General features: G+C 41.8%; 1 protein-coding gene across 1 annotated transcript in view; it reads left to right on the plus strand.

Annotated features, from left to right (window-relative positions):
* Nucleotides 1–27,303, plus strand: part of ptprk (protein tyrosine phosphatase receptor type K) — a 107,538-nt gene that overhangs the window by 26,842 nt on the left and 53,393 nt on the right. Inside the window, 4 exon segments of the mRNA XM_069161829.1 lie at nucleotides 16,788–16,910; nucleotides 23,860–24,020; nucleotides 24,909–24,960; nucleotides 25,055–25,113. Of these exon segments, the coding sequence (XP_069017930.1) occupies nucleotides 16,788–16,910; nucleotides 23,860–24,020; nucleotides 24,909–24,960; nucleotides 25,055–25,113 (395 nt within the window).

Genomic DNA, 27,303 nt, shown 5'->3' on the forward strand with positions numbered 1-27,303 from the left:
GGAAAGTTTTTAAAAGATGTGGGGCAGCACTCACACATGAACGATCATAAGCAACTACAGATTTTTGTTCCGACTGGGATAAAGCTTTCTCAATTATTTGTGCTGACTTAGCGATATAATAATGTTGAGGGACCTCTAATAAAACTTCGAGTCAAGTCAGCTGGCACTGCTTAAGTGACGATTTCTTTCCGTCAGAATGAAACGTTTCACAGTTACTTTACCTGAACAGTGAAGACGTGGCACCAGCAACTCCAGGTGAACTGAAAGCATGCGCCTCAAGACCACATATAAAAACATGGTGATGTTAACTCACTGCAAATCAGAGGTAAAACTCAACATATGAGACTGGGGGTTTGTGTCAGTTTGTGCTGATCAAATTTCTGTATGTCAATCAAATCCGACCTATTCGCCTCTGAGAACACGGCGACTTTTAATTGCAGTCTGCTGCCCATCTTAATTAGCAACATATCACTGTTGACTTCAGTGGAGATATACTGATCACAAGCCAACTTTTTTTTAAGACATCATTGAGCTAAAACATATTACAGAATAGTTAAGAAATTTAATTGCACCCAATTAGATTAATTGGTGGGCTGTTAATGAATTCATTTGTTAATTCAATGAAGCATTTGAAGTAAAAAAAACAAACAAACAAAAAAAGACCAACGCATTAGATATTTTGATTGATTAAACAAACAAAAAAAAATAAATGTTGCTGAATCTCTGAGGAGTTCTATTGCTGCCATTTTTGCAACACAAGCTTCTAGAAATGAATAATTTTAGCCTGAAAAGAGGGAAAGATATCAAATTGAAAGTACATTTTTAACCTTGGGAACATATGGATATATTTAGCGATTGCTTTGTTCACTTGCAGTCTCTTTGATGTGTTGCAGTAAGCTGTAGTATTGCTGAAATGTCTTCCAAGTAAAACAGTAATTCATTATCAGCTTCAGGCATCCTGTTCTGCACTTGCTCCTGACCTCTAAACTTCTCAGATATGTGCATTCTGAAATGAATTTACCCAGAAGGGCCAATAAGGTATTACAATCTTACATTAAACTGTCGCTAACCCTGCGGAAAAATGTTCAGTTAAAGCTCGCATTTACAGAAGAAAACGTCCTTGCGGGCTGCGATTCTTCTGTTGATTTCAGCAGCGGCGGAGGAGGACAGGAATGCGGGCGGCTCACATTGAGCAACAGCAGTCTTTTGTCTTTTGGCGTAAATGAAATGTTATGGAAGTAATCAGTGCTACTACGAGGAGTACATTGTGCGCTAACTTGTAGTGTTCATTTGGCGTGGCCTGTGCGCTGCTCGTGTCCGAGTCTGAGGGTCATGGGACGGCTGCGTATATGCTTCAGTGATGCCCTCGCCCACGTCTCCTCCCCCGACTCGGTCCGTCTTAGAGGGTCCATGCTTGATAAAACAGGGTGGGACGCCCTGAAGCAATAGGCCACGTCCCCTCAAAGTTTACACACACACACACACACACACACACACACACACACACACACACACACACACACACACACACACTCCTCATGTAATGGACATTTCAGGGTCAGCTACACGGCCAATTATTCTTAAGGGAATGTTTTCTTTAACTTCACATTTCCAAAAAAAAAATTCAGTGTCTTTTCTTCCAATAGAGCTTTTCTGTGCAAATCAACACGACTCTTCAATTCCCTTGTACATTCATTCTTACTGTCTGCAAATGGTCAAGAATTTGCAGTGCAATAAATGTTGTCAAGGTCATGCAAAATCCTTGTGTGACACAATTATTTTTTTTTTTTTTTTTTTTTTTTTTTTTTTTTGCCAGTTTAAAAACTGATTTTACAGTCTATTTGACATTTGGCATCACCATTTCCTCATTCATGCACTGTTGTCCCCAAATCTATGGTTAGGCTTTCTTGTCAAGGTCAGGAAACATTTTGTGCTTACAAGAGACAGCGTTCGCTGTCATTTGGAGTAAAAGTGGCGGTGATATCTGCACGACACCGACAGGATACAAATATATCTACTAACTGTGCAGGACTCTCCTTTTTTCCCCGAGTCTGAGTCTGTTGTAGTCAAGTAAAGTCAGTTTCACTCACATAGCCCAATGTCACAAATTACACATTTGCCTCGGGGGGGTTTAGCAGTCTGTACAGCGTACACCATACGTCCTTGGACTCTCAATTCAGATACGGAAAAAAAAAAAAAAAACAGCAAGTATAAGTGGATCCACAGTGTTTTTGCAACTATTTTTGGCAGTCAATTAATTGTTTGAATGATTCAAAACAATACTTTTGACTTTGGGGAGTATTGATTGGGAAAAACAAAACGTTCCCTTGGGTTTTAGAAAACTGAATTGAACATTTCACCATTTGTTGACATTTTACAGTAACGCCACAAAAGCAAAGTAAAGCAAAAAAAATAAAATGAATTGGCAAATTAATCACAAATGAAAAATATCGCACTATTTGCAAGAGCATTAAATTGTGCCTTGTCTCTCTCTCTTCTCTCAACAAAGCTCAGTTTTTAAAGAATCTAAGAGTGTTCAGCCAGCAAAACAACACTGACAAACCAAGAAGGAAATATGTTATAAGTAATGGAGGAGAGTAAAGACGCTGAAATGTAACCTCATGACAAGCGCTGTCCCACCGGGGGGTCGGCCATTTCAAACTGTTGAACATCTGAACTTTGTTCAATATCTCCGAGTGAAATCATTTTTATTAATCGTTAAATGTCAACACTGCTTGCAGCTATTTGAACTTGTCAGCACTCTGTTTCACTGATCGATATCTAGTTCTACTTTTTCTCAAGGCCTGTTTTAAGATTAGTTCATCTCAAAACAGTTTGCGCTGACATTTCAGGGAGACAACTTCACGTTGTTTTTGGTGGGTGTGATGATGATGCTTACTTTGTTTTCGGGCCTGAGCTTCAAATTTGTGAATCGCACAAGACTTTGCTTTTTAAAGTGTTCGTGTTGAAGACAAGTCTCTTCTCTGAAAGTCGAGGACTCTTGAGTTTTCCCGAAGAAGGGCTGACAGTTTTCAGTGACCCGGAGTTCACGGTGTTCACTCAGCTTATTGTCTGTTGCTGTGTGTGTGTGTGTGTGTGTATGCAGGGATTCAAACCCGCAACCCTCCAGTCATTTCTCTGACCACCAAAACCTCAAACCAGCCCATATCTTTGTCTGTCGACCTCAATAAATGTAGACAGAGGGATAAAGAAACAAGAGAAGGGACACATTTAACAATGGTGTCTAGTGTCTAATAGTGTGTACATGAGTTTGTGTGTGTCTATGCGCGCGCGTGTGTGTGTGTGTGTATGTGTGTGTGTGTGTGTAACCCTGAGGCAATGATCTGTAACCTGAATGTGTGTCAGGAACCGGTTGGACTCATTTCCTGCTCAGAGCTTTGTCATTTAACTATGGACACACACACACACACACACACACACACACACACACCTATTAAAAGACCACTCCCATGTAGGTAACTGGCCTCTCCCTCCCATGAGCCACTCCTTGGCTCTGAGACACACATAATCACACATACACACACTCACAGGAACATAAGGGTTTGTAAGATAACTAGACCTGGATGAATAATTGAATCAAGGTGAATGTATATATTTTGTTAATACAGTCTCCAAATGTGGCCCATATTTAACTTCCTTTTATCATTGCACTCTCACAAGGACACGAGTACAAAGTACATGACCATAATGTTTCCTCATGTCCCTTTTGTAAAAACTATTCTCTCTCACAGACACACACACACACACACACACTCGGTGTCTGTCGCCCACACACTCACTCACATACAGTATTTCCCTGTTGTGAAGTGTAATAACAGCTGTCCTCGGGCCAGTTACAGCTATCGTAAAGAGACGACAACTCCCAAAACTCATTTACCCCTCTCACACACACACACACACACACACACACACACACACGCTGTGAACCTGGAGGAGGAGTGGAGGTCTCTGTAGCACATATTTTGCCCTTTCTTTTTTTTTTTTCCTCCCCGGTCTCTCTCTCTCTCTGTCACTGTCGCTCTCTCTTTCTGTCTCCAGTCTCTCTTTTTTCTTTTGCAGCCCGTAAGTGATGTTTGACCACATTTCACAACTGAAGGTGACAACATACACACTCAAATTAATGCACACTCTGCAGTATGCGGCCTCTCCAGTCTCCAGGCTGGTGTGCCTGTTTGTGTGTTTTGTGAAAGAGGGAGAGGAGAAAGCGGCAGTGCGCTCACATTCCTGTTGTTTCTCTTCCGCTTTGGTGAGAAGCTGTTTTGGCTACAACATAACATGAAACTGGGGTCTTTCTGTAGTTCTGTCCATCATGTCTGTCAGTTATAATAATGCAGACTGAGTAACACTGATATACTTCAGTATGCACCTTTTTACCAGACTGAACCCCAAAACAAACTCAAGCTAGAGACACTCCTGATATTTTAAATGCTATTTGTGATTGTTTTAATTAGTGTGTGAGAAAAAAATAAATAATATATATATATATATATATATATATATATATATATATATATATTTTAATCTTGCAAATGAGATCTTGAGCTCAGTGAAATTTAAGCTTTGAAAGAATCAAAGCTTAAATGAGTTGCATACACACTGACGTAATTAATGAGATGTGGGAACACAAACAGAAACACGAATCCCACAAATTAAACGGGACAAGCAATACAAGGCAGTTATTTTGAGTTCAAATTTAAAGTGAGCATATGTCACCGAACGATATGTCAGTAATGACCCGTCGCGCAACAGCAGTACCTGCGGTAGTTTAAAGGGGAACCAGAAAGTCTTAAGTTCAACTGAAGGCGTTGTCTGAGGCAGGAGACGGTTCTGGGTTGGCTGTTAGGATTCAGGGAGCAGCGGTGCGGGTCGGCGCGCTCGTCCCCTCCGGAAAACACGAGCCACCAGTTGCGCCAAAAGACTGTAAGCAAGCCGACATCTTAGTCATTATTTAGAGGTGACGTTAAACTGAACGCACCTGACATTTGAGGAAAAATGTACGCAAGTTGGTCAAATCTGAACCGTCGCAAAGTCTTTCCACTTTGAAACGTGTGCAAGGGACAGTTTGGATCATTTTATAGTTTATCTTTGTTGTACAAATAAATAAAGCTGCATTACTGCAACATTTCTCATCGTCTGCCGTCTGGTGTTTCTCCCCCCTGTCGGGGCCTTGTCTCCGTCCCCCGTCCCCCGTCCCCCCACCCCCCCGGATGTCAGCAATGAGAGCGGTGTCATCATCGCCGGTAGAAACGATGGCGGGAATAACACGCAAGTTTGCACTAAACAGAACTCCCCTTTTAATATACACCTCCCTCTGGAAGTAAACACACTGACCACAGCGCTGTAAATATTGGTTTATGTTGTTGTACATGTATACACATGGTTTTGGCAGTTGTAACATACAGCTGTGGTTCTTTTTTTTTTTTTTTGTGCCTGTTATCGTTGCACACGTCCCCGTTTTTTTGTTTTGTTTTTTTAGCCTGAGCGCAGCCATCCTGACACGCTAACAGAAATATGTAATACGTGTTTAGGTCTGCAGACGGTCTCGGAGCTCGGTGCTTTGGTAGTTGTCTGTCCTGCTTGTATGTTATTCCCACTTGTGTGTTATTGCCTTTGTTTGGGTCTCTATGGTTTCCACCGCTGGGTAATGTGCTTCTTTTTCTGTGCTGGCAGTGAAAAAGTAAATTTCCTCCAGGACGGTAAATGCTATCGTTAGGTATCTTTTGTTGTTCGACAGAACTGTGTCACAACCGCAGATAAAAGAGCTTCTTTGACACATTTTTTTTTTCTTTCTATTTGAGATATTTTTTTTCATATTTGATTTTTATTGGTTTCAGAAGTCCCAGAAACATTTTCCAATTGTTATTTTAGGCGCTTTTTTTCCTCTTTGAAGTTGGATGTTTTAGAGGCCTTTTTTTAAAATTTTTTATTTTTTTTTATGTGTGTTTATTTGTTTGTCTCTTCTCTTTTCTCTCTCTCTCTCTCCGTGTCTGTCGGTCTCTCCAGTATTAGTGCTGTTTCAGGTTGTTCTTTGTGTGTCGGTGGGGAGAACTGCTTTTTGTCCGACAGGCTGAACAACAGAAGTGCTTCTGCTGCACAAACACAGGATAGACTAAATCCGACCCGCCAGTCAGTCAGTAAATCAGTCAGCCAGCCTTTTGAACCAGCCTGCTGGACAATTGGAGAAGTCAGCCGGGCAGTTCAGTGTGTCACCAGCCTCTGTGCTGACTTGCTAAGCTAGCTGCTTCAGATTTAACCTGCTTATAGCTCTCGGGTGGGATTTCTTTCTGAACTCACAGCTGGGTGTCCTCATCGTCTTCTTTACTTTCCCACTTTTCTTCCCCTTCCCTTCCTCATCAGTCTTTCTTCCCCGTCCCTTGCATTTGTTTCCCCCCTCAATTCTCCTCGTTCCCGCTCCATCTGGCCTCACTTACCTTGCGTGTTTGTTTCAGTGTGTGTGCATGTGTGTGTGCATGTCTGTGGGGGTTGGTGTTTAATGTGTGTTTGTTCTGCTCTTATCTCGTCCACACCAGACCTGCTTTCCAGTCCAAAACCACAGCTGTGCCCTGATTGGCTCAGAAACAAACTGCCTCCTGCCTGCCCCGTGATTGGCCCATTCAAATCATCTACAATGGATAAAGCATTATTTGATTGTATTCTCCTGGTAATTTATCAGTTAGCTATCAGGGGAACATGATGAATGGTTTAGTGTCACCGTATAATGCAGCTCCGCTGGCTCTGGTGGCATGTGGGTACATACAGGTGCGGCGCCGCTCGCGCTCCACCCAAACGAAGCCCACCGACTGCCAGCAATCATTCTGACCCCATTCTGTCCAGTATTGATCCCTTTTCAGTCCGGGCTCCTCTTGTAATAACTCGATGGGAAACGTCCATCGAGCCTCGTCGTCACCGGGAAGCCGTATAGTAAAACCTAGAAATGTTATTGCTTACATGTTATGAATTAAAGATCACTCACATCCTGTTTAGATGCTTGGCGAGGGCAGCTGCAATAAAATATTAATTGCCTCCTGGATTTTTCCCACTTTGAGTCATAATATGGTTCAAGTTTATGCAGGCGGAGCGTCTGCAGAGAATCAGCAAGTCAGCATGTTTGAGGTCAAGTGTGCGGTGAAGGGTGGAGAGAAGCAGCCAGTTGAGACTTGTTGTTTAGGGATTTTACTCCAACGAAAAGAGGGGAAAAAAAAAAAATACCGGCTTTGCTCGCTGCCGACTAAAGGCTCTGTAATTACTCCCCCCTGACTCATTCACAATGACACCGGCTGACATGGGATCTGATTGTAGAGATGTTTTATGGGTCAGTCTTTCGGTGACGTTACAAGCTACCAATGTCCAGAGTCATCTTAGCACTTAATTGCCAGCCATAAAAGTTTTCTGTGGGTTTCAGTTCATTTTTTTACTGCTACAGAAGAGGAAAGAAAAGTTGACTTGCCATGTTTGACAAAAAGATGAAGTGTGTCAGTGTTCCCTAAAGCCCTATATTTCATATTGAATTGTTAAATGGGCACCTCTGGTACCAAACTCTGTTTGTGTCCCGCACAGACGGAAGAGAGACGGAAAGAAAGGGGTGGACAGGCAGACTGCAAACAGAGCATTGGGTGTGGGGTGAGGTAAATTGGAGAACAAACACACAAAAAAAAGGGGGGCGGAGGGGGGGGTTCAGTTTTCCTGAGAACGAGCGAAATCTGACTCCCTTCGGGGCTCCTGGGTAAAAATCATTCACAGACTGGGAGGCGTGAAGGGGGGAGGGAGGTAAAAGAGAGGTGAGGAGGATTTCCCAATTTTCTGTGTGAACGACAAGCTCTCTCCTCTCCGTCTCTCTATCATTCCCCGCCTCCTCTCCTGTCCTCTCTCTTCTCCTGCCTTATCTGCCCGCCAGTCAGCCGGCCAGCCAGCCAGTCAGTCAGTCAGTCAGCATGTGAAGTTGCTTTAAATGTCAGCATTTGAATAGTAATAGAGATTAACGATGGAGAGATAGACACGGAGCGTGAGAGGGAGAGAGAGAAAGCGAGAGAGAGGTGAATATCATAAAGATAGTGTCTACGGAAGGTTTCGACCCCCTGCGAACAGTGCTAACATCCCTAGAACACACACACACACACACACACACACACACACACACACACACACACACACAGAGACAGATCAGACGAAGAGAAAAGTCAAGAAAGAAGCTGGAAGAAGAGATATTCCCACAGAGGCGGGATGTATTTGGGGTTTAGGTGTCTTGTTGACTGTCAACAAGTCACCTAGGTACTTTAATTACGTTACTGCCATGAGGAATGTAAACCCAAGCTTTGAAGTGTTCGTCAAACAAATTAAAAAAAAACCTCCGGATTCAGGGAAATTGTGGTTTTTCGACTATTTCACGGCATTTCACAGACTTAACGACGAACCTGTTCATTGAAAAATAATAAGGCTCTTAATCCCTAATGAAATTCTACTAGTGCTGGCGTTGAAATGATTTCATGATTAATCTATTACCAAGCAGACACTCACTTGCTCCAGATTCCCCGTGCCCGGTGTGCTGCAGGGCTGCGACTAATGATCAGTTCTTTGATTAATCACTTGATCATTAAGTCTGTGAAGTGTCCAAAAAGAGAGAAAAATGCTCGATTGTCCGAAAACGTATCGTCAAAGAAGAATGCCGGCAAATATTCCCGGAAGGTGGAACTAATATTTTGTTGGGCACCGCTGCTTTAAAATAAACCCTGAACAATTGCTCGCGAATTGTACTTTCATAAACGAATAGATTAGCCGACAACGAAGTCAAGTCATGCGGTGCACCCCGAGCTACACACACAAGCGTGTACACACTTTCAGGTTAGAGTGGCTGCTCGCCCACATGCAATATTACAACCTTTCCTGTACTATGTGACGCAACATCACCGGAACGGGGACAAACGACGCTCCATTTTCAGACACAACCTTTTTAATGGTAAGGTTGCCACGCCGAACCAAGTAGTTTCCTTACCTGTATCTAAAACAATAACAAAAAGAGAGCTCCTCGCCGCTTTGTTCTTCTTCCCATTGTGTTGTGCGACCCGGTTGATGCTGTGATGGCAGGTCATTAGTAAGTCATTCACGCCTCATTGTGTGCTGATGGTGCTTTTTGTTTGCAGTTGCCCAAGCAGAGAAGTGTTTTCGGGCATACTACAACATTGCAACGAGAGCCTCATTCCACCTGCAAAAGTCGATGTAATCACAATTTAACCAAGAAAACCTGCGGAAATACTGTAAGTGTGCTATTTTTTTTTTGGACAACAGCGTTTTTTGTTTTTTTTATATAAAGAACGACAACTCAAACTTCACCTTGGACTCGGAAGGTAACAGTAAATCGTCAAATCCATATTCCATCCAGACATGATGGTCAACGAAATGGCAACACGCGGCGGTGGAGGTCATGGCCTCCTTTCACCAAAGAGCCCGTGCGACCACATCGTCAAGTGTGTGGGAAATAATGTGGCTCTTGAAAAGTGCTTGGGTTTTGAATTTGAATTGAAAAGCCGCATTAACCCCAAGAGAGACGCGGGGTGAAGGGGAGAGACGATAGTCAGGGATGGAGGGACAGAACGGCTCCGCGCTGAAGGAAAAACACACATTTCTGTTTTACTGTTACTGTCAATGGAAACTCCTGAATCAGCTGGACGCACACAGACACACACACACACACACACACACACACGTACGTCTCAGATTCAATTACAGCATTGTGAGATGAAGGAGAAATTCTTCAGCCTTCAGCACTTCCAATTAAACTACTGCTCTGAGTGTGTGTATGCATGAGTGTCAGTCTGTGTGCGACAGTGCGCACGTGTCCGCGTGTTACTGTGGAAGTTTGTGTGTGTGTGTGTGTGTGTGTGTGTGTGTGTGTGTGTTTGGGTGCGTGTGACTGCGCATGCCACTGTGTATGTTTAACAGGCGAGGTGTGTGTATATGGGTCTTGGCTTTGATGGCGTTGCGCTGCGCTGCAAGGTTCACTGAAGCGTGACGAGTGAGAGTTTGTGTGTGTGTGTGTGTGTGTGTGTGTGTGTGTGTGTGCGCGTGTGTCGGCCTCTCTGATGTCACCTTGTATCATTTCAGGCTAATTTCACCTATTCTCAGAGCGGGAGAGAGAGAGAGAACAAGAGGCAGAGAGGGAGAACAAAAAAGTCGAGACGGCACAGAGAAAGTAAATGATAAGGTACAACTTTATTAGCGTCCTTGAGGTGGTCGGCGTCGGAGCTGCTCAGTGATGCACGCGCACAGATTAAAAACAACAAACGCAGCAGCGGGGCTACAGAGCCTATAACGTACCACAGCGCAGAGTAATGTCAGGAGAAAGTGTATAAGGCACCGTGTATAACACAGCAGCATAGTGGAGGTAACCAGTGTTCGTGTAGTATGCTGCCACTCTTCTATTACACCCCCGTTTCCTCCTCCTCCTCTTTCTTCTGCGTTTGAGCCAAAAACTCTCAACACTGTAGTGACTCACTGGTATGAAATGTGCCACAAAGCCACATACGATTAGAAATCCAGGTCAGCTGGCATAATTATTAAGTGGACATGGCCAAATTGCAAAGATTACGATGGAAACAGGATTACTGGTGGTTTGAATTGGATTTTAATGATGTAAATGTAATTATTGTCCTTGAAAAATAATATTCCCTTTGCAAAATGGACATTTTCTCTTCTCTTCTCTTTTCTTCTCTTCTCTTCTTTTCTCTTCTCAAACTTTATTATTAAATTCAGAAAATGACAAAGTTACAGGGATAGAAAAAGATGAAAGCCCACTGAAACAAATGGAAAAATATCATGAAAATGTTCTGTGTCATACAGCTAATCAACAGACTTAATGTGACGTCCTAGAAACAAATTTCCCTGTTTTTTTCTTTTCTTTTCTTTTCTTTTCTTTTCTTTTCTTTTCTTTCCTCCTTTTCTGCCGGTCTCTCCTTTCTTTCCCTCCTTTTCATTCTGCTTCGCTGTCCTTTCACTCATGTTGTCTTATCTGCTCTCCGGTGATAATATCTCTGCCTGCGTGCTGAAACAGAGCTCTGCGGATAAATACTAGACAGACAAAAAGGTTAGAAAAAGAAATCGAGACAGCAAAGAAGCGAGCCTTTTTACTGTACGTACATTAGAGGAAGAATGTTTGTCTTCAAGGGAGTTGAGATGGCGCTTATTCTCCGGGGATCTTTAGATTCCTGAGCCGATTTATGCCGTTTCGCCTCAGCTTGTGCTCAGGGTCGAAACGCGAAGATGTTCCCGACCGACCCGTAGTCATGTTGCAGTCCACAGATCTGCTCAGATATATCGCATGTGGACAGGTAGGGGGGAAAAAAAAAAGTCCCCTGGGGGGGGAAACAAAAATCTTGAATACTCTCAAGTCATAAAAGTTATGCTGACGGGATCTTGAGTCAGTGACCTTCGATGTCTTTTATTTCTCACACTTGGTATTTTCATATCTTGGATACTGAGCTTAAAATCAGCATCTTTGGATTTGCTACAAAAAGTACCTTTTAGAAGAGCTGCTAATTTAGTTTGCTTGTCATTACTGTTGTTATATTCCTCTGATCTTCAGAGCCTCAGTTTTACAATATGTTCCTATTATTAGAGCCATAGTCAGCCATTTATGCGAAAGGCAAAGTCAGTCCTTCCTGGAACGACTTCGTAGTAAATGTACTATTTTTCTCAAGTTAAATAAAGACCCTCTGTAAGACTAATGGCAGTGTAGAGCCATTGAAGACTCCTAGATATTTACACACAGGACAATGTCAGAGCATGTAGAGAGTCTCATATTCCTTTTATAAGAGCAATTTATAACAGCTGAGGCAAGTTCCAGTTAAATATTTTAATGGACTGTATTGTAGAAACTCAAGGCCACGCTACACTGTTGTAATTTTCTAATGTTGCCGTCTTGAGCAATTTGCTCAGTCTGAGACAGACGAGGATGAATGGTTTGCACAAGGGCACACGCGTTAACGTAGCATTCTTAAATTTGATAATAACTCCTCTCTTTTTGACATAGATTTCCCTTACATGTCTAAAGAAGATTGTGATTTCAACTTTCCCCAGTGACTTCTATCGGACCAGACTTTAGATGTTGAATCTGATTTTATACTGCCTATTCTGCAGATTGGTTAGATCACATTTGAGGGAGCGAAAAAACGAATCACACTGGCTATTGTTACACGTTCTTGCCGTTGCCGGCTAATAATCTTGATCTATGCTAATAATTGAGATTTCGTCCTCTTCGCTGCTGGGGACCCCCGGAGGACGTCTGCACCCAATGTTTTTGAACAGTTTTGGTTAAAGCAGTTTTGTTTGATTCACCTCCCGGAGGTGGAGGTCACTGCAAATCACCGCAAAATGATTCTGAGTGACGGTGGCAGATGTTGTGTCTGATGCCATTCAACAATCTTTCAGAGAAGACTGTGGCTGTCCTGTGTCACTGTGTGTGTGTGTGTGTGTGTGTGTGTGTGTGTGTGTGTGCGTGTGTGTGCGCGCGAGAGAGAGTGTAGTTTCCTCTCTCTGCCCTTGAGCCTTTATCAAGTCCTTCTAATTATTTTATTATGCAAATGAGTCGCCATTATTTCATTAGCGAGGCAGCCAATCACAGAAGCTGATTAGAAAGTGATTAGCATGCAGTCGGTTTCTCTCTCACTCGCCGTGTCCTTGTGAGCGGAGGGTAGGGTAGCAATAATGACCCATCTGGACACACGCTCATGCATATACATGTACTTAGGAAATTATTGTAGGGATTAGTTAAACCATATTATTCAGTTAACACGCGCAAGAATATCGTAGTAACACAAAAAGACACACTGTTTTTTTTTCTGGAACATGTTTTAAAAGGCTATAGAAAATATGTATGTAAAGAGTGTGTGCGTGATGGGGGCGATTGTCTTGCAGTTCCCCTCAGCTTCAGCATCTCTTCAGCTCGTGTAAGTTTTCCGGCCTGCGGCTTCACTCCCGTTGAGCTCATAGCTTCGTTTCCGGCCACAAGACGCAACTGTTTCCAGTGAAAAAAAAAACAGCTCTGAAAGCGCATCGCACGCTAACCAAATGGAACGGCAAAGTTAAGCGCAAGCTGGTAAACATAGCGGAGCATGTAGCAGCGAAGAAGCCTGATATTTCCAAAGGGAGGGGGATGGGGGGGCTGTGTAAGTCAAATCAAAGCTGAAATTTAGATTTACATTCATTAGTGAATGATGATGTTGCTAACTATCTGCAGGATTTTTTTTTTTTTTTTAAAAAGGCAATTGCTTGCTAACAATTAAGTTACCTCGTTAATTTAAAAGGCAATAATATGCTGCCTGCAACAACTCTAAAATCAACTGTTGCATGTTTACTTTCAGTATTTACCGCCAGCAGAGCAGACCAAACGCAAAATCACGTCTGATCTCAACAAGCACTGACGTCTTAAGTTAAAACATGAAAAAGAGATTTTCTTAACTCCAAGAGACATGGCTTGTCAGAGTCTTTACTTTCTCAGCAGAGGCTAAAGAATAGTTCAAGGGCTGCTCATCTCATTATTGGCAACAAGGACTTGCTGTCAGATGCACGAGTCTGCTGATGTGTGTGTGTCGGTTAAAGTTGGCAGGACATTCGGGAAAGAGAGAAGTGTTAACTGAGAACGTGGGCGAGCTCGCGTGAGGTTTGAGCGTGTGCAGACATTTTCACACATGTTTACTGTTCGCAGACCCCCTTTTTTTTTTCAGGACACACACACATACACAGTGACTTTGTTTTGGTACGTTTTTGCAGCTCTAAGTTGAATGCCTATCAGAGGTGTGTGAATATGAAGAGAAGATTTCTTTTTTTTTTTTTCTTTTGAACCAGCCAGTAAAGGAATTTAAAACAAGGACACGTTTTTCTTCAGCGCTAAGCCAAAGCAAAAATACCGCTTGTACCGCGGCACTATATCAGAGCTGAGTAGAAGTCTGTGTGTGTATGTGTACACAGTTAAAAGCACACAGCAAATATTTTAAGCGCGGTGTGTTTAAATCCACTTTTGCTTTCCTCTGTATACGCCGGACATAAGCTTTGAAACTAAATAGAGCCACTGTACCTTTTCCGTGACTTCACTGAGCTGAGAGAAGGCCAAACAAACGCCGCAGCAGGTAAACCAAGGCTAAGTGCATCTGCAATGTCAAAACAAGGCCTGCGACTGTGCGTTTCACTTCTTGAAAACAAATAACAAAGGCATTTCGCAGATTTTCAAGAAATTCGTCAGTATTGCGTTGAGTCGTTTTGAGTTTCCAGGTACCGGCAGCAGCGCCGAGCGGGTAACAGTCGAAACAAGTCCAATCAAAAAAAGCGTGCATACCATAATCACTGTCACACCTGACCCGCCGTGATCAGGGCTAAAATAATTACTGTGAAAAGACAGTGTAGAACAATAAAGGCATGATGAAGCTGCAGAAAATTCTGGGTCTCTTAAGTTTGAATCATTTCTCTAAAGGGCGGTCCATCTCTGCTCCAGACTTACTGATTTTAAAAAGGATTGCAGTTAGTGACAGTAAACATAATTACTCTAACTGCTGATATTTGATGAATTGTTTCACATCTAAAAACTCACACAGGCATACTTCCAAAATAGTTTTTTTTTTCTATCAATGCAAACTCTTCATGATGTTATATTCCACCATAATGTGAGACGTACTGTGGCGTGAGACATTTAACAGCGTAGTAGTTTGTCTAATGATATTTTATCTATGACTTCATACCGGTTGGCAGATGCAGCACGCTCCCATACACATGCAAGCGTTACACACTTTACTGCTCCTTTAACCCATGCAGAGAAAAGCTACCTGACAGCAAGATGTAAACTGACACACACACTGTGGGAGACAGGAAGTCCTGGTGTTTTACTCACACACACACACACACACACTGACACAGCAGCAGCGTTTGAACATTAGAATACAAAGTCAGTGTGTCTAAGTTCATAGTATGAAATAGTTTGTAAGTTTGTTGTTGAACAGAGTCGGTTCGGTATATAACAGAATGAAACGTGTCTTGTGGTGCTGCCCTTCGTGCCCTCAACATGTCCCAGCATTTTTTTTTTTCTTCCCCCCCCCCCCCCACCACTATGACTGGAGGTGACTTGCTGTGACAAAGACTTAATTGAATTGAATGGGACTGAAGTGAATTGCACGAGGAGAGGCTGGTTTAAAGAACGACGCCGACAGGAATGCGATCCAGTGCCTCTCTGACGCTGTGAGTCACAGCCAGTCATACAGCCGGCAGCCGAAGACAGTCGCTTAGTTTGATGTTAACTTGTTTCTCCTCCGGTGGCGGCTGTCACCTCTTGGTACGCCTCTGTAGCGGGAGCTGGGATCAGCGGGGTATCTGAGGGCCTGTCGTTCTGCTCTCCGTCACAGCCGCCGCAGCTTGCTCGAGGACACAGGTAGCAAAGCCGCGCCTCCCGACTGAATGCGAGGAGATTTGTGTTGCTGGCAGTGCCGCTTGCTGATAGTGCTTGATGGTGGCTTCCTCGCTCAGACCTTCTTTCGCAGCGGTTTCCGAGCAGTTTTAGATGTAAACATGCCGTCCGGGCGTCTTGCCATTAAAAAGTTTGTCGCGCTTTCATCTCTTTTCAGTCGAGAGAAACGAAGACACGTAATACAAAACATTCTCAAAAAAAAACAACAACACGATTTCAAATTTGAATTGTTCAGTTTTAATGTTCATTTTCTGAACTTTGTCATAGCAAACAACGTTATTTTCAATTATGTAATGTAATAATCAAAGCTTCTTCGTTTACCCTTCTAATTCCATATGTGTTGATATATATTTGAACGTCTTCAGTATGTTTTAACGAGGTCGAAAATAGGAATAGAACTCTTAAAGGTGATTTAAATCTGATAACTGGTACTGTGCATCTTTATAAGATGTTTCCTAAATCACAGATAGAAATTTCAACATTAGGTTAAATAAACCTTAAAGTATTTGTTTCGAAACAGTACAATATTTTGGTTAACGTTTGGTTCATTTTGACAATCAATATGGTTATTCCTATCTCCGAAATGAACATCTTCATTTCATTAGTTCTATTATAATGTCTCATATCTTCACATCTGTCAAGATCATAACATTATACATTGTCCCTCCCAACCGCACCTTGCCCGATGAAGGGCACGCAGGACGCGTCTCTGTGACCACTAACTACCACAGACTTGAATCAGATGCTATTGTGACTTTTCTTAGCCGCGTCTCCCCCAGCTATTTCATTAACACAAGCTGCGCATCACCGCGGGGCCGATGAATCAGATAGCTGGCGGTAGCCAGCACGCCGTTCCTATCAGCAATGTTGCCAGTGCGAGCCTCGTATCATCGCAGGTTGATCGGCTCGGCTAGCTGTCAGGGACAAGTGACGTCTCTCTGTATTAGAGCGACTTCCTGTTGAGGCGGAGCCACAGGCAGCCGGCTCGCACATGGTCGTCCCGAGGCTGCGGTGATGGGCTCAGATGATCAGCTGAAGGCTCTGTCGGTCGAGTCAGAGGTGATCCCGAGTAGCCTTGAGAGATGGATGTTGGAGCTCAGACTTCTGGTGGTTTGTTAATGAGCTGAGACAAACACACACAGAAAAAAAAAAAAAAAACAGCACAGAGGAAAGAATCAAAAGGTCTCCCGGATAAGAGAAGAAGAAAGTTGATATGATATGGAAAAACATGGCTTCACTTCCCCGATCAATTCAACAAACCCTATTTTTCTTCCTTTGAGATCAACTCAATCCTATTGTGTTTCTTTTTTTTTTTTTTTTGCAGGAAGCTGTACGTTCGATGAGGGCTTCTCTCAGTGTGATTACCAACAAGATCCTTACGATGACTTCGACTGGACGCACATCAACACCCAGGAAGTGCCATACGTCTCGCCGGACCTGCCGCAAGGTGAGGCTCGACTTCTCAGTCCCGTCCTTTAACTCCTTAAAGTGGGGAAAGTAGCTCGGTGCATTTATACAAATACGATTAGAAGTACTTGTGTGGTTTGTTTTTTTTAAGCAGCAGGTTTTCAGTATTTTACTTCTCTTGTACATCATTCATTATGCAGTATTCATAAGTCTAACTAAGCTAATTCTTAGTTACTTTTCTGGTCAAAATCCTCATAAAACAACTTGTTTCTCTTGCAATCTACACTGCGCTATTTAAAAGAAAAGTTTGCAGCTTTTTCTGTTGTGGCCCTTTAAAAAAAAAAGTCTCCATGACTTGTTTCATCTCAAATTTGTTTAGATGGTTTAGTTTAAACTACTGTTTAAGAGGTTTACAGGGGAGCTTAGTATTTTTTTTCTGTCCTCTCCCATCAATCATTTCAGGACGCTGTAGAAGTATTTTATGGCTCTTTGAAGAGAGCGCGACCCATAGGTTAGGAACCATTTGAGCTGCTGCAGCAAAATGCTTCTTCCATTTAGATACATCAATATTCTGCAGATCCTGTACTTTTATTTTGATACTTTACGTACATTTTGCTGATAATACTACTTTTGTGCTTTTGCTGAACTAGGAGTTGAGTGCAGGACTTTTACTTTAATGGAGTATTTATGTATTATTGTAAAGGATCTGGGTACTTCTTCCCCTGCTGACAATGACGCCTCCCCTCCCCTCTCTCCTCTCTCCTCCTCTCCTCTCCTCTCCTCTCCTCTCCTCTCCTCTCCTCTCCTCTCCTCTCCTCTCCTCTCCTCTCCTCTCCTCTCCTCTTTAATCAGTTGGTTTTTTTTTTCCTTCATGATGATGATGAAGGGGAAATTAAATCTTTCTGCCTCAGGGCTAAGGGTCTAATTAACAGAATATGAGGTCATTAATCAACAGCAGGGAACAGGGAAGGTTGCCTACTTTACAATGTTAAAAGCAAAATGTTATAACAGTAACCAGCTATGCAATGTTGAAATAGTAACTTGATTTACAAAATCAAAACCACCAAGTAAGACTGTTGAATGGTTGTAGGGACAATGAGGTTAACCACAGGGAAGAAAATATGATCAAATTTAATAACCACAAATATGTTTGCGTTTGTCGTCTCTTGTCTTGCCTTTCCACTTGTTTCCTCTCACCAACAATCTTTCCTTTCCTTTCCTTTCCTTTCCTTTCCTTTCCTTTCCTTTCCTTTCCTTTCCTTTCCTTTCCTTTCCTTTCCTTTCCTTTCCTTTCTCTCCTCTTCTCTTGTCTTGTCTTTCCACTTGTCTCCTCTCACCTCCTGTCTTTTCTCTCCTCTTCGTCTGTTGCAGAAGATTATGACTTTGTTACCATGACAATGTAATGCTGTTATTTATCCGTGATGCTTATCATCATGACAACCCAGCCTCGCTGACATTTAGAGAAAGGTTCATTTCAACACCAGCTCTTTACAATTTTCACACAAACAAACACACACACACACACACACACACACACACACACACACACATGTTTTTAAAGTGTATTTCTGTCTGGTGCAGGTGGTCTTACCTTTAGTCAGGTAATGACACAATAGTACGGTGCCCAGTGGTACAGAGCCAAAGCGGTGTCACTGTGCCGAAGAGGGCAGAGTTGGCAGTTTGAAGAGGTTAAACACCTTGCCCAAGAGTGCAGAGGTAATGCCTGGAATTAGCATTGCATTAACGCCTGTGGAAGCTTCTGGAATGAGCAGCGGGGCGGGGGGGGGTCACGGGGATGGCAGAGCAGGTTAATGGTTTGGAGATGTTGGTTGCTGAAGGGGGTGTTCAGAGCCTTGCCTAAAGGTACAGGAGCATGAACTGACATTTGATGTGTTAATAATGCCAGCAGGGTGTGGAACAGTGGTGCAGTGGATGGAAAACGAGGTTGCTGGGGGGGGATTACAGATGCAGCACTTGGCAAGGTTTTCTGTTCGGAAGGAGCAGCAGCAAACGGCTGAGGGCTTGAGTTGGTAGCTTAAATGCCTTGCCCAGGGACACTCTGGTAATGTCTTTTATCAGACTTGTTTTCTCAAGCAATCATATCCACCAGTGGTTTTGTACTCTTGTCCGGCTTGGTGTGTTCTCCCTGAGGGCATGGCATTATTTAGAGCAGCCTTTTTGTCTCCCCCCCCCTTCAAAACAAAGGCATACCTTCTCCCATTGTTTCAAGGGGAGCTGTTAAGAGTATTTGGCTTCTAAAAGACCTTTGGGAGTGACTTTATTTTGGTGATTAGTAGTTCAGGGGGGTTATTCGGTCAAAGGTAATGGCTGAGGGAAAGGAGTCATCTACCAGAGCCTTTACACAGAATCGTTTTAGAGTCATTGCATAGCCAACAATTATACTTTTGTCCCTAATAACCCACATTGATTTGTCCCAGTAGCTAATCGCCATTTGTGCTTAAGGCAGTATTGAATGTGAGGGATGGTTTGGCAGTTTTTGTAATAGAGATAAAACTCCTCTATGTAATCTCTTTGGGGGTTGATGTTGGCACCACTCACCATGGCAGGGTCTCGATGCTACGCTGGCAATGTGCATTGTGCCAGTTGAACATTCATGGATTGGAGCTCTGTGGCTCAGCGGACTAAAGCAGATACTCTTGACTCATAATGTTGTCAGCCAGTAACACTCTAAACCTATTTGGCATGCCATTCTCTCCATGTCTCTCTCTTTTCTCTGGTTTTCCACGGTGTACCGTCTAATAAGGCAGGAGAAAAGGGCATTTAAACTGCAGCAGAGTGCATCTCTTACCCACTGGACATTTTAATAATAATAAAGATAGAATAATGATGGAAACAGCAACACAATCTTTACAGCCTCTCTGACACAGTCTCTGTAAAACTTGAGCATTAAACTTCATAAAAGTGGTATTCGTTGTGTTATATTTTAAATACATCCACCCCTTTTGATTTCAGTTTGCATCAAATCAAAGTTAAAATGTTCGATTGATTGTTTAAACAGTCAGATTAAGACTAAAATTGACACGATTTTCGATCAATTGATTAGAAAGTCTCTTTTAAGAAATAAGTCCCAAAAAAAAAATCTGGTGGCCGTTGTTTTCAAATCTAGAAATTTACGCCATTTTCTTTTGTTTTATATGAAACAATATTTAACCTGTAGTATAATTAAGATGTTAAAGATATCATTCTTGGTCAAAGTGGGGTTTTTTTTTGGTTTTTTTTTGCTTTTTAGGCAAATCCGAAATTCAATTTGATAATTAAGACAAAAATGAAATGGAGGAAAATATGAAATACAAAATTGCATTGCACAAAAAGTCAGTAAATACAGTAAAATAAGAGCAACCATGCAGTAAAGACACAATACCGTTCATGAAACTAAATTAAAATGATAGGTCCTAAACACCAAATTTTAAAAGAAGTATTCAATAATTTTCCAACAATAGAAATACTTGATCACTGTTGGATTTTAACTATAAACGTGGAGCAGTGATTGGTCGGTGGATGTGAGAGGTTTGGACACTGAACATGGCTTTGGGACATTGCAAGCGATGTCAGTCCATCTTTAAAGAAAAAGAAAAATTACGTCAAAAATCAAACCCGTGTTTGACTGGAGGCCGGAGAAGCGCGGTCCGTAGAGTACAACGTTGTTGAAACGCTCTTATCGTGGAGTGGTTCCTCCTAGGTTATTTAGCATCCCACGTTTTGATTGGCACCTTAAAAATGTTAAAGATGAAACTACCCTATCAGCTGCTGTTATTCCACCAGCAAGCTATTATTGTTTTTCCGAAGAATACTGTCCTCTGTCTACCACGCTGCTGTTGTCGCTATGTGACATATCTGGGTCTTAAGGCTGTCACAGCGGTATTTTTAGCCCCATCGTTATATTGTGTCATCCTTCTATTAGCGGCCATTTTAGACTTTGGCAGTTCAAAGACATCAGCCATTTTAGAAACTGGCAGACTTCAGGTGTCAGATGTTCTTGGCATCGCAAGGCCTGCTTGCTTAGCATGTGTATTGTATCAGTTTCATGCACTGTCAGTCTTTTATTACTCATATTTTCCAATGCCATTTTTGTCCCAGATTAGATGTTTTTCATCCAGGCAAACTAATATTGAAGCACTTAAACGATTTCTAACGTATCATTGGAAATGATTTCACTACCCGTATGCAATGCTGTAAAAAGTTGTACATTTTATTATTGCTTAATATCATGCAGCTACTTCAACTAAATCAGTTGGCTGTTATATATTTTTGTCGCACACACCATTGCTAAAGGTTATAGTTTGCAATGTTGTGTGTGTTGTGACATATCTGGGTCTCTGACTGATAGGAGTATTTTTAGCTGGCACATCATCTTGGCAGCCATCTTAAAGGCACTTTTCTCATGTCACCATCTCAGTACCAGTGCCAGACAAAATAGGATTGACGGCCGTCGTGTGTTGATTTTGTGCGGATTTAGATTACAGTGTTAGAGAGAGAGAGAAAGTGGTGCTGGCCTTGTTTTGTTTCCAAGTCTAACTGGCTGTCGTCCAGCTTGGATGTAGTGCAGTGTGGGTCTCTTAGTGACTTTCGGAACCAGGAAGTGAGATTATTCTGATACCTCCATGGCAGAGGTGGAAGTGTGTGTTGCAAAACAAGTCATGAGGTGGTAATGACAGAGAAAGAGAGGAGAGATCAAGAGAAAAGAAAAGCCAAACCAATAACTGGGGTACTGAAAGGCTGGTGTCTGTGTGTGTGTGTGTGTGTGTGTGTGTGTGTGTGTGTGTGTGTGTGTGTGTGTGTGTGTGTGTGTGTGTGTGTGTGTGCTCGTGCACCAGTTGAAAGCCTGTTATGTGCTGCTCTATTCTGCCGAGAAACGTGTTTTCTCTCGGTAGATTAGCTAAACAATAACTGATGATCACCATTGTCCTACAGCCTATTGTATAGTACATATTGTGTACAGTATAATATGCAAATAGAATTAACCAGGTATTGATACTGTTTAGGCATTTTATATAGATTTTGTGTTGCTTTGTATTCAATTCAATTAAACTTTATTGAAATGTTTTCATCTATTCCAATCTATTCTATTTCAACAGTACAGTTATTGTGAGTGCTAAATACTCTACGAAATATTATTTCAAAAAAATTATAAAATGTCAGAAAATATAAAAAACACATTGATCACAGTATCCCACTTATGATTACATAAAACAGAGAAAGGCAGCAAATATTCAGTGTATGTTCAGCACGTTTGGTTCATAAATTACTCATCAAAACAAAAGATTGACTAATCAATAAATGAAGGTGTTGTTCTAGCTCCAAAACTGTTTCATTGCAAATAGAATACCTTTCAAAAAGAATTAAACAATATCTCTGGCTTGTTTTTCTCAATTTGTGATGAGCTAATGTGAGATAGTGAGATTAAATATGAAGCAAGAAAGGATCATATTTCATCATATATCAGTGCAGCAACATCTGGTTGAGGTCTGAGCTGATTGCTAGAACATCTGGATCTGCAGACTGACTGCTCTGTCAGTACACCCAGATTATGCATCGTTTCAGGCTCCATTTCCCCCAGTCAGCCACTGCAGCTACATGGTGTAGTACTCAATAGTTTCAGAAAGCTAACAAAGTAGCTGAAGTACATTTATTCTGGTCTCTTGCATCTGGTAGAGAATGAAATATTTCTCAAATGATACCATGCTGGCAAAATAAAAAAGAAACTAGTATGTATTTAAATCAAGCGGAAAAAAAAAAGATTGTTTTTGCAAAGAAAAGAAGTAAAACCATAAAAGCATAACCCAGAGGATGGCTATGAAAAATGCAACTAATTTCGTAACTCTACTGGCTGGCTGCAGGTCATGATATATTGCAAATTGTGTGAACTGTTTTACTAGTGCAACTACGTTTCCTGTGTAAACTGCAGCAACTGACATCAATATAACAATACTGTATGATTTTACCCACAAACAGGCCACCTCTTCTCTTCTCTTCTCTTCTCTTCTCTTCTCTTCTCTTCTCTTCTCTTCTCTTCTCTTCTCTTCTCTTCTCTTCTCTTCTCTTCTCTTCTCTTCTCTTCTCTTCTCTTCTCTTCTCTTCTGTGTTTATTTTTTTTTGTATTGGCTCGCTGAGAAAGAGTCCCACAATCTCAAAGGAGAAACAAATGACACCGTCATTGGAGCAGGGATTTGTTTTATGTGTGTGGGGGGAGAGGGGGATCCCTGTATTGTGAGCCCAAAAGGCATGAGAAGACAGAGAAAAACAGAAAGGAGTTAAAATGTGCAGACATAAAGACCGAGAATAAAGGCTGGTTCTGGGGGGAGGGGGGGGGGTGTTTGTTCTCATGACAAGGAACCCAACACTTGAAAGAGTCAATATCAGTGAGGGAAGGCCAAAGAAGACAAGCAGGTAAAGCAGAGGGCAGAGAAATGGGCTTCCATTATTTTACACCTTAGATGTCAGAAACCAGCTGGTTATTGATTAAACTCATAGGTTCAACGTTTTTGTGTGGAACTTAAGCACATTATGATGAGGAGCAGGTAAACACTGTAGTGTAGTACTATCAGGAAAAAGAGAAACGCAATGAAATGGAGAACAACAACAAAAAAAAACAAAAAAAAATCTCTTGTCGGCTTTAGAAACTCTCCAAAATGATAAATGACTTTCGACCTTTATTCACTCTTAAGCTCCACAGAAACATGTAGGTACATGTAACGCAAGCTGTGGGCATACAGCCCACTCTCTGGCAAGCAGAGTCATAATTCTCAGTCTGTCTACACACTAACTACCTCCTCAGAGGACTCCAGTGATAGTCTGTGCAAGCAGTGGATTTCAGTAGGTATGTGGTGTACAAGCACAAACAGCTGCAACCAAAAAATGAGCTGATTCATGGGTCTCGATTCAGGTCACATTCACAAATGCTTTGAGCCTGATCCGCCTTGTTTTATTGTAACTACATGTGGGTACCTTCCTTTGCCCTTTGCGTCCAGGTTCCTACATGTATGTTGACGTCTCTCAGTATGATGTCGGGGAGAAGGCCAGGTTTCAGCTGCCGGTCATGAAGGAGAACGACACTCACTGCATCGACTTCAACTATCTGCTCACCAGCCCTGACGGCTCCAGCCCCGGCACCCTCAACGTCCTGGTGAAGGTACTGAGCACAAAACCAATAGAATAAAGAAAAAAAAAAAATTCTATTCTGTCTTATAATTGGTTTTATTTATTTGTTTTTCTCCATGTAGCAAACAATCCAGTCGAACAGAGACCAAACATAAACCTTTACCAGCCTCTGTTCAACATTTGCTTTGATAGCACAGGGCACAAAGCTGGATCGCACTATTTTAAATTAATTAAATAGTTTTGTTTGTCACAATGGCAGATGGTGACCACAGTGTCTCCAGTTAAAACAAAACAAAACAAAATGGGATTTGTGGCAAAATATGGTCTTGATTTTGGGAAAAAAATACCACAAGTAATGCAGTTATTAGTGGCTGCTGATTGTCTTGCCATAACCAAGAGTTTGTGTATCTCTGCCAAATTAAGTTTTAATAATGAATTTTACCATAAATCATTGACTTTTGAAACAACAAACATGCAAATTTCACTCATTAGGGTGGTGTTGTTGTTTTTTTTTAGATTCTGATGTTATTTTGTTGGGCATCTATCAAAGTACAAAATATGGAGAAATAAATCAAAGTGGACGTACTGTATATGACACACTGACTGGCCGTATTTCATCATGAATTATCCAAACTTTCCCATCCATTTGAGATATTTCCACTGTATCGTGATCCTGTTGAGTTTTCTTCCATTTTGTGAAAGTTTTTGAAAAGCACATGAACTGTTTTTAACTCGGGCAGAAGAGTAGCATTGTGAGTTGGGCATTTTTATTGTTTTTATTCAAATGAACACACCTTGTTTTAATGGAAATGACGTCTCTCTGAGTTAATCGGGAAATGCAGGTGAATGTATCCTTTTAGGTTAAACCGTGTGTCAACTCTTTTGTGACTGACACGTTTTTAATATTGTGCTCTTCTAGGTAAACAAGGGTCCCTTGTCCAACCCCATATGGAACGTGACATCCTACACTGGTAAACACTCGCTCAGAGCGTCACTCATTCATTCATCTGTTCTGATCGTGTCGTGATTTTATTCACTCACGTTGACTCTAATGTTGTCGTTCAGGTAAAGAGTGGCTGAGAGCCGAACTCGCCGTCTCCACGTTCTGGCCTAATGAATATCAGGTAAATCCCTAAACACCAACCAACAGCTACATACTGTACGATTCCATTATCATGTGTATATTTATATATTTCACGCACACACCGAGACAAACAAACACACAACACACATGCTGTGAGGCAGGCAGCTGATTTATTTGTGTTGACTGAGGCTCAGGAGGTGACGATTAGGCAAGAAAGACACTTATAAAGATGAAGCCTGTGTGTGTGTGTGTGTGTGTGTTCATGTGTACGTGTGTTTGCATGCATGATGTGGCGTCGCCATGCTGGACACTGACATACGTTTTTAATGAACACCTGTCTGACTTCACCTGAAAAATTTGATTCACAGCAGAGAATGTATTGTAGGTCTATTGTGGTAGGATGCATGAAACGTGTGTGTGTGTGTGTGTGTGTGTGTGTGTGTGTGTGTGTGTGTGTGTGTGTGTGTGTGTGTGTGTCTGTGTCTCTCTTATTTCTTAATTAATGCCAGTCTGCATGATCTGTGTGTGTTTGCTGGCTGGTGTTGACAGATGTGTGTGTTTCAGGATAGTCCGTCTCCGAATGTTCTCACACACACACACACACACACACACACACACACACACACACACACACACACACACACACACACACACACTGATCGTGTTAACACACACAGCCTGGGGACCATATAATATTACTCTAAGGCAAAGTGTGAAAGCATCCTCCAAATGGCCCATCTGGACCCCAGTCCCCCTCTGTGACTCTGGGAGGAGATCACCAGTATGAAACTCGTGTGTCAACATGTTTTAATCGAACATAATCATCCTGGTTTGCTGAGGCTTATGTAGGTTTTTCAGGCTGTGAAGCAGGTTATTGGATTCGAGGTTATGAAGCCATTTTTTCATGTTCAAACATGTTTCCGTGTTAGCACTTTAGCTTGAGTTGTAATGACACTGGTTTCACGAAGGGAAGACTTGACTCATGCAGACATGCACATTGAATCAAGAGCAGATGTACACACAAAATGCACACCAACCCACACAACACTTTAAATAGACTTTATGATTACAGTTTGTGCCTTTATTTCTTCTTTATTTTGAGCAAAAACTTAACAAGTCTTTCAGGTGAAAGGTGAGTTTCTTGACTATCCCAAGACTGCAATGCAGTTCACCAGGTTTCTTTTACTGTAGCGGCAACAACTAGCCAATTGATTACTCATTAATTAGATGATCAAAAATAATATTTAGCAATTGTTCTGATAACAATCTGATAAAGTAAAAAGATATATTGAACACGTTTTTAGCTGTTGATCAAACAAAACAAGATATTGAAGACATTTACTTGGACTGGGAGTTCTTTTGTTTTGGTACTTATATATATTATTTGATATATAATATTTTATGGACTAAACCATTAATTGAGAAAATTGCAGCCAATTGCAGCCATTGTCTGGTTTTCATGTGAATTCCACATGTGGTTGCATAAGATTTAGTTTTGTTTTTCATCACTTTTAAACATCCTTTTGCTGTGTTTTTTTTTTTCCACCATTTGAACATCTATTACCTGAAGCTTTGGTTCATTTAAGTACATGTATAGAGGCAGACGCTGACTAAACCCAATTTACATTCGTCAGGATTTACAACATAACATGAAATGTAAAAAAATATCCTGCCTGCGGCTTCAAGCGGTTTTGATTCAGTGCCCATACATGAATACATCAGAGGGTTGGATGATAAGAGTGTGTACGCTATCGCCCAGCCGTCCTCTGGAGTGATGATATGTCAGTCCGTAGCCTTCAGCGTTTCAGAGTTGCTTTGCCTGTGAGAACTTGTAAACACAACCTATCAACAATCCTGCGTCACAATGATGCGATCGATCTGTCAGCGAGCGTGTGACACCTGCATGCTCAGAGGTGACCACCATCGGATTCGTGAACGACAGAAAAGGGCCCGCCCGGTGGCTGATGATGATATTTTAACAAGTTGAAAAAAGAAATGCCTTGCGTTGTGGAAATCACTTTAATTCCACTTTCTTCAAAACAACATCATTACAAGAGTTGTGGATTTCAGACGAAAGAAAACAAAGTCTTCGATTTGACTGGCGACTTCACTGCCAAAACATTTGGCTTGAGATGTGAAAAACGACCACAAACCACAGCTTTAGATCACGAGCTATTAAAGTCCCCGAATGATAAAAAAAAATAATTGGACAGCTACAGGAAGACCTTTG

The sequence above is a fragment of the Embiotoca jacksoni genome, unplaced genomic scaffold, assembly GCF_022577435.1.
Source record: "Embiotoca jacksoni isolate LCO1_2020_lvr unplaced genomic scaffold, fEmbJac1.0.p SCAF_29, whole genome shotgun sequence".
Lineage (NCBI taxonomy): Eukaryota > Metazoa > Chordata > Actinopteri > Embiotocidae > Embiotoca > Embiotoca jacksoni.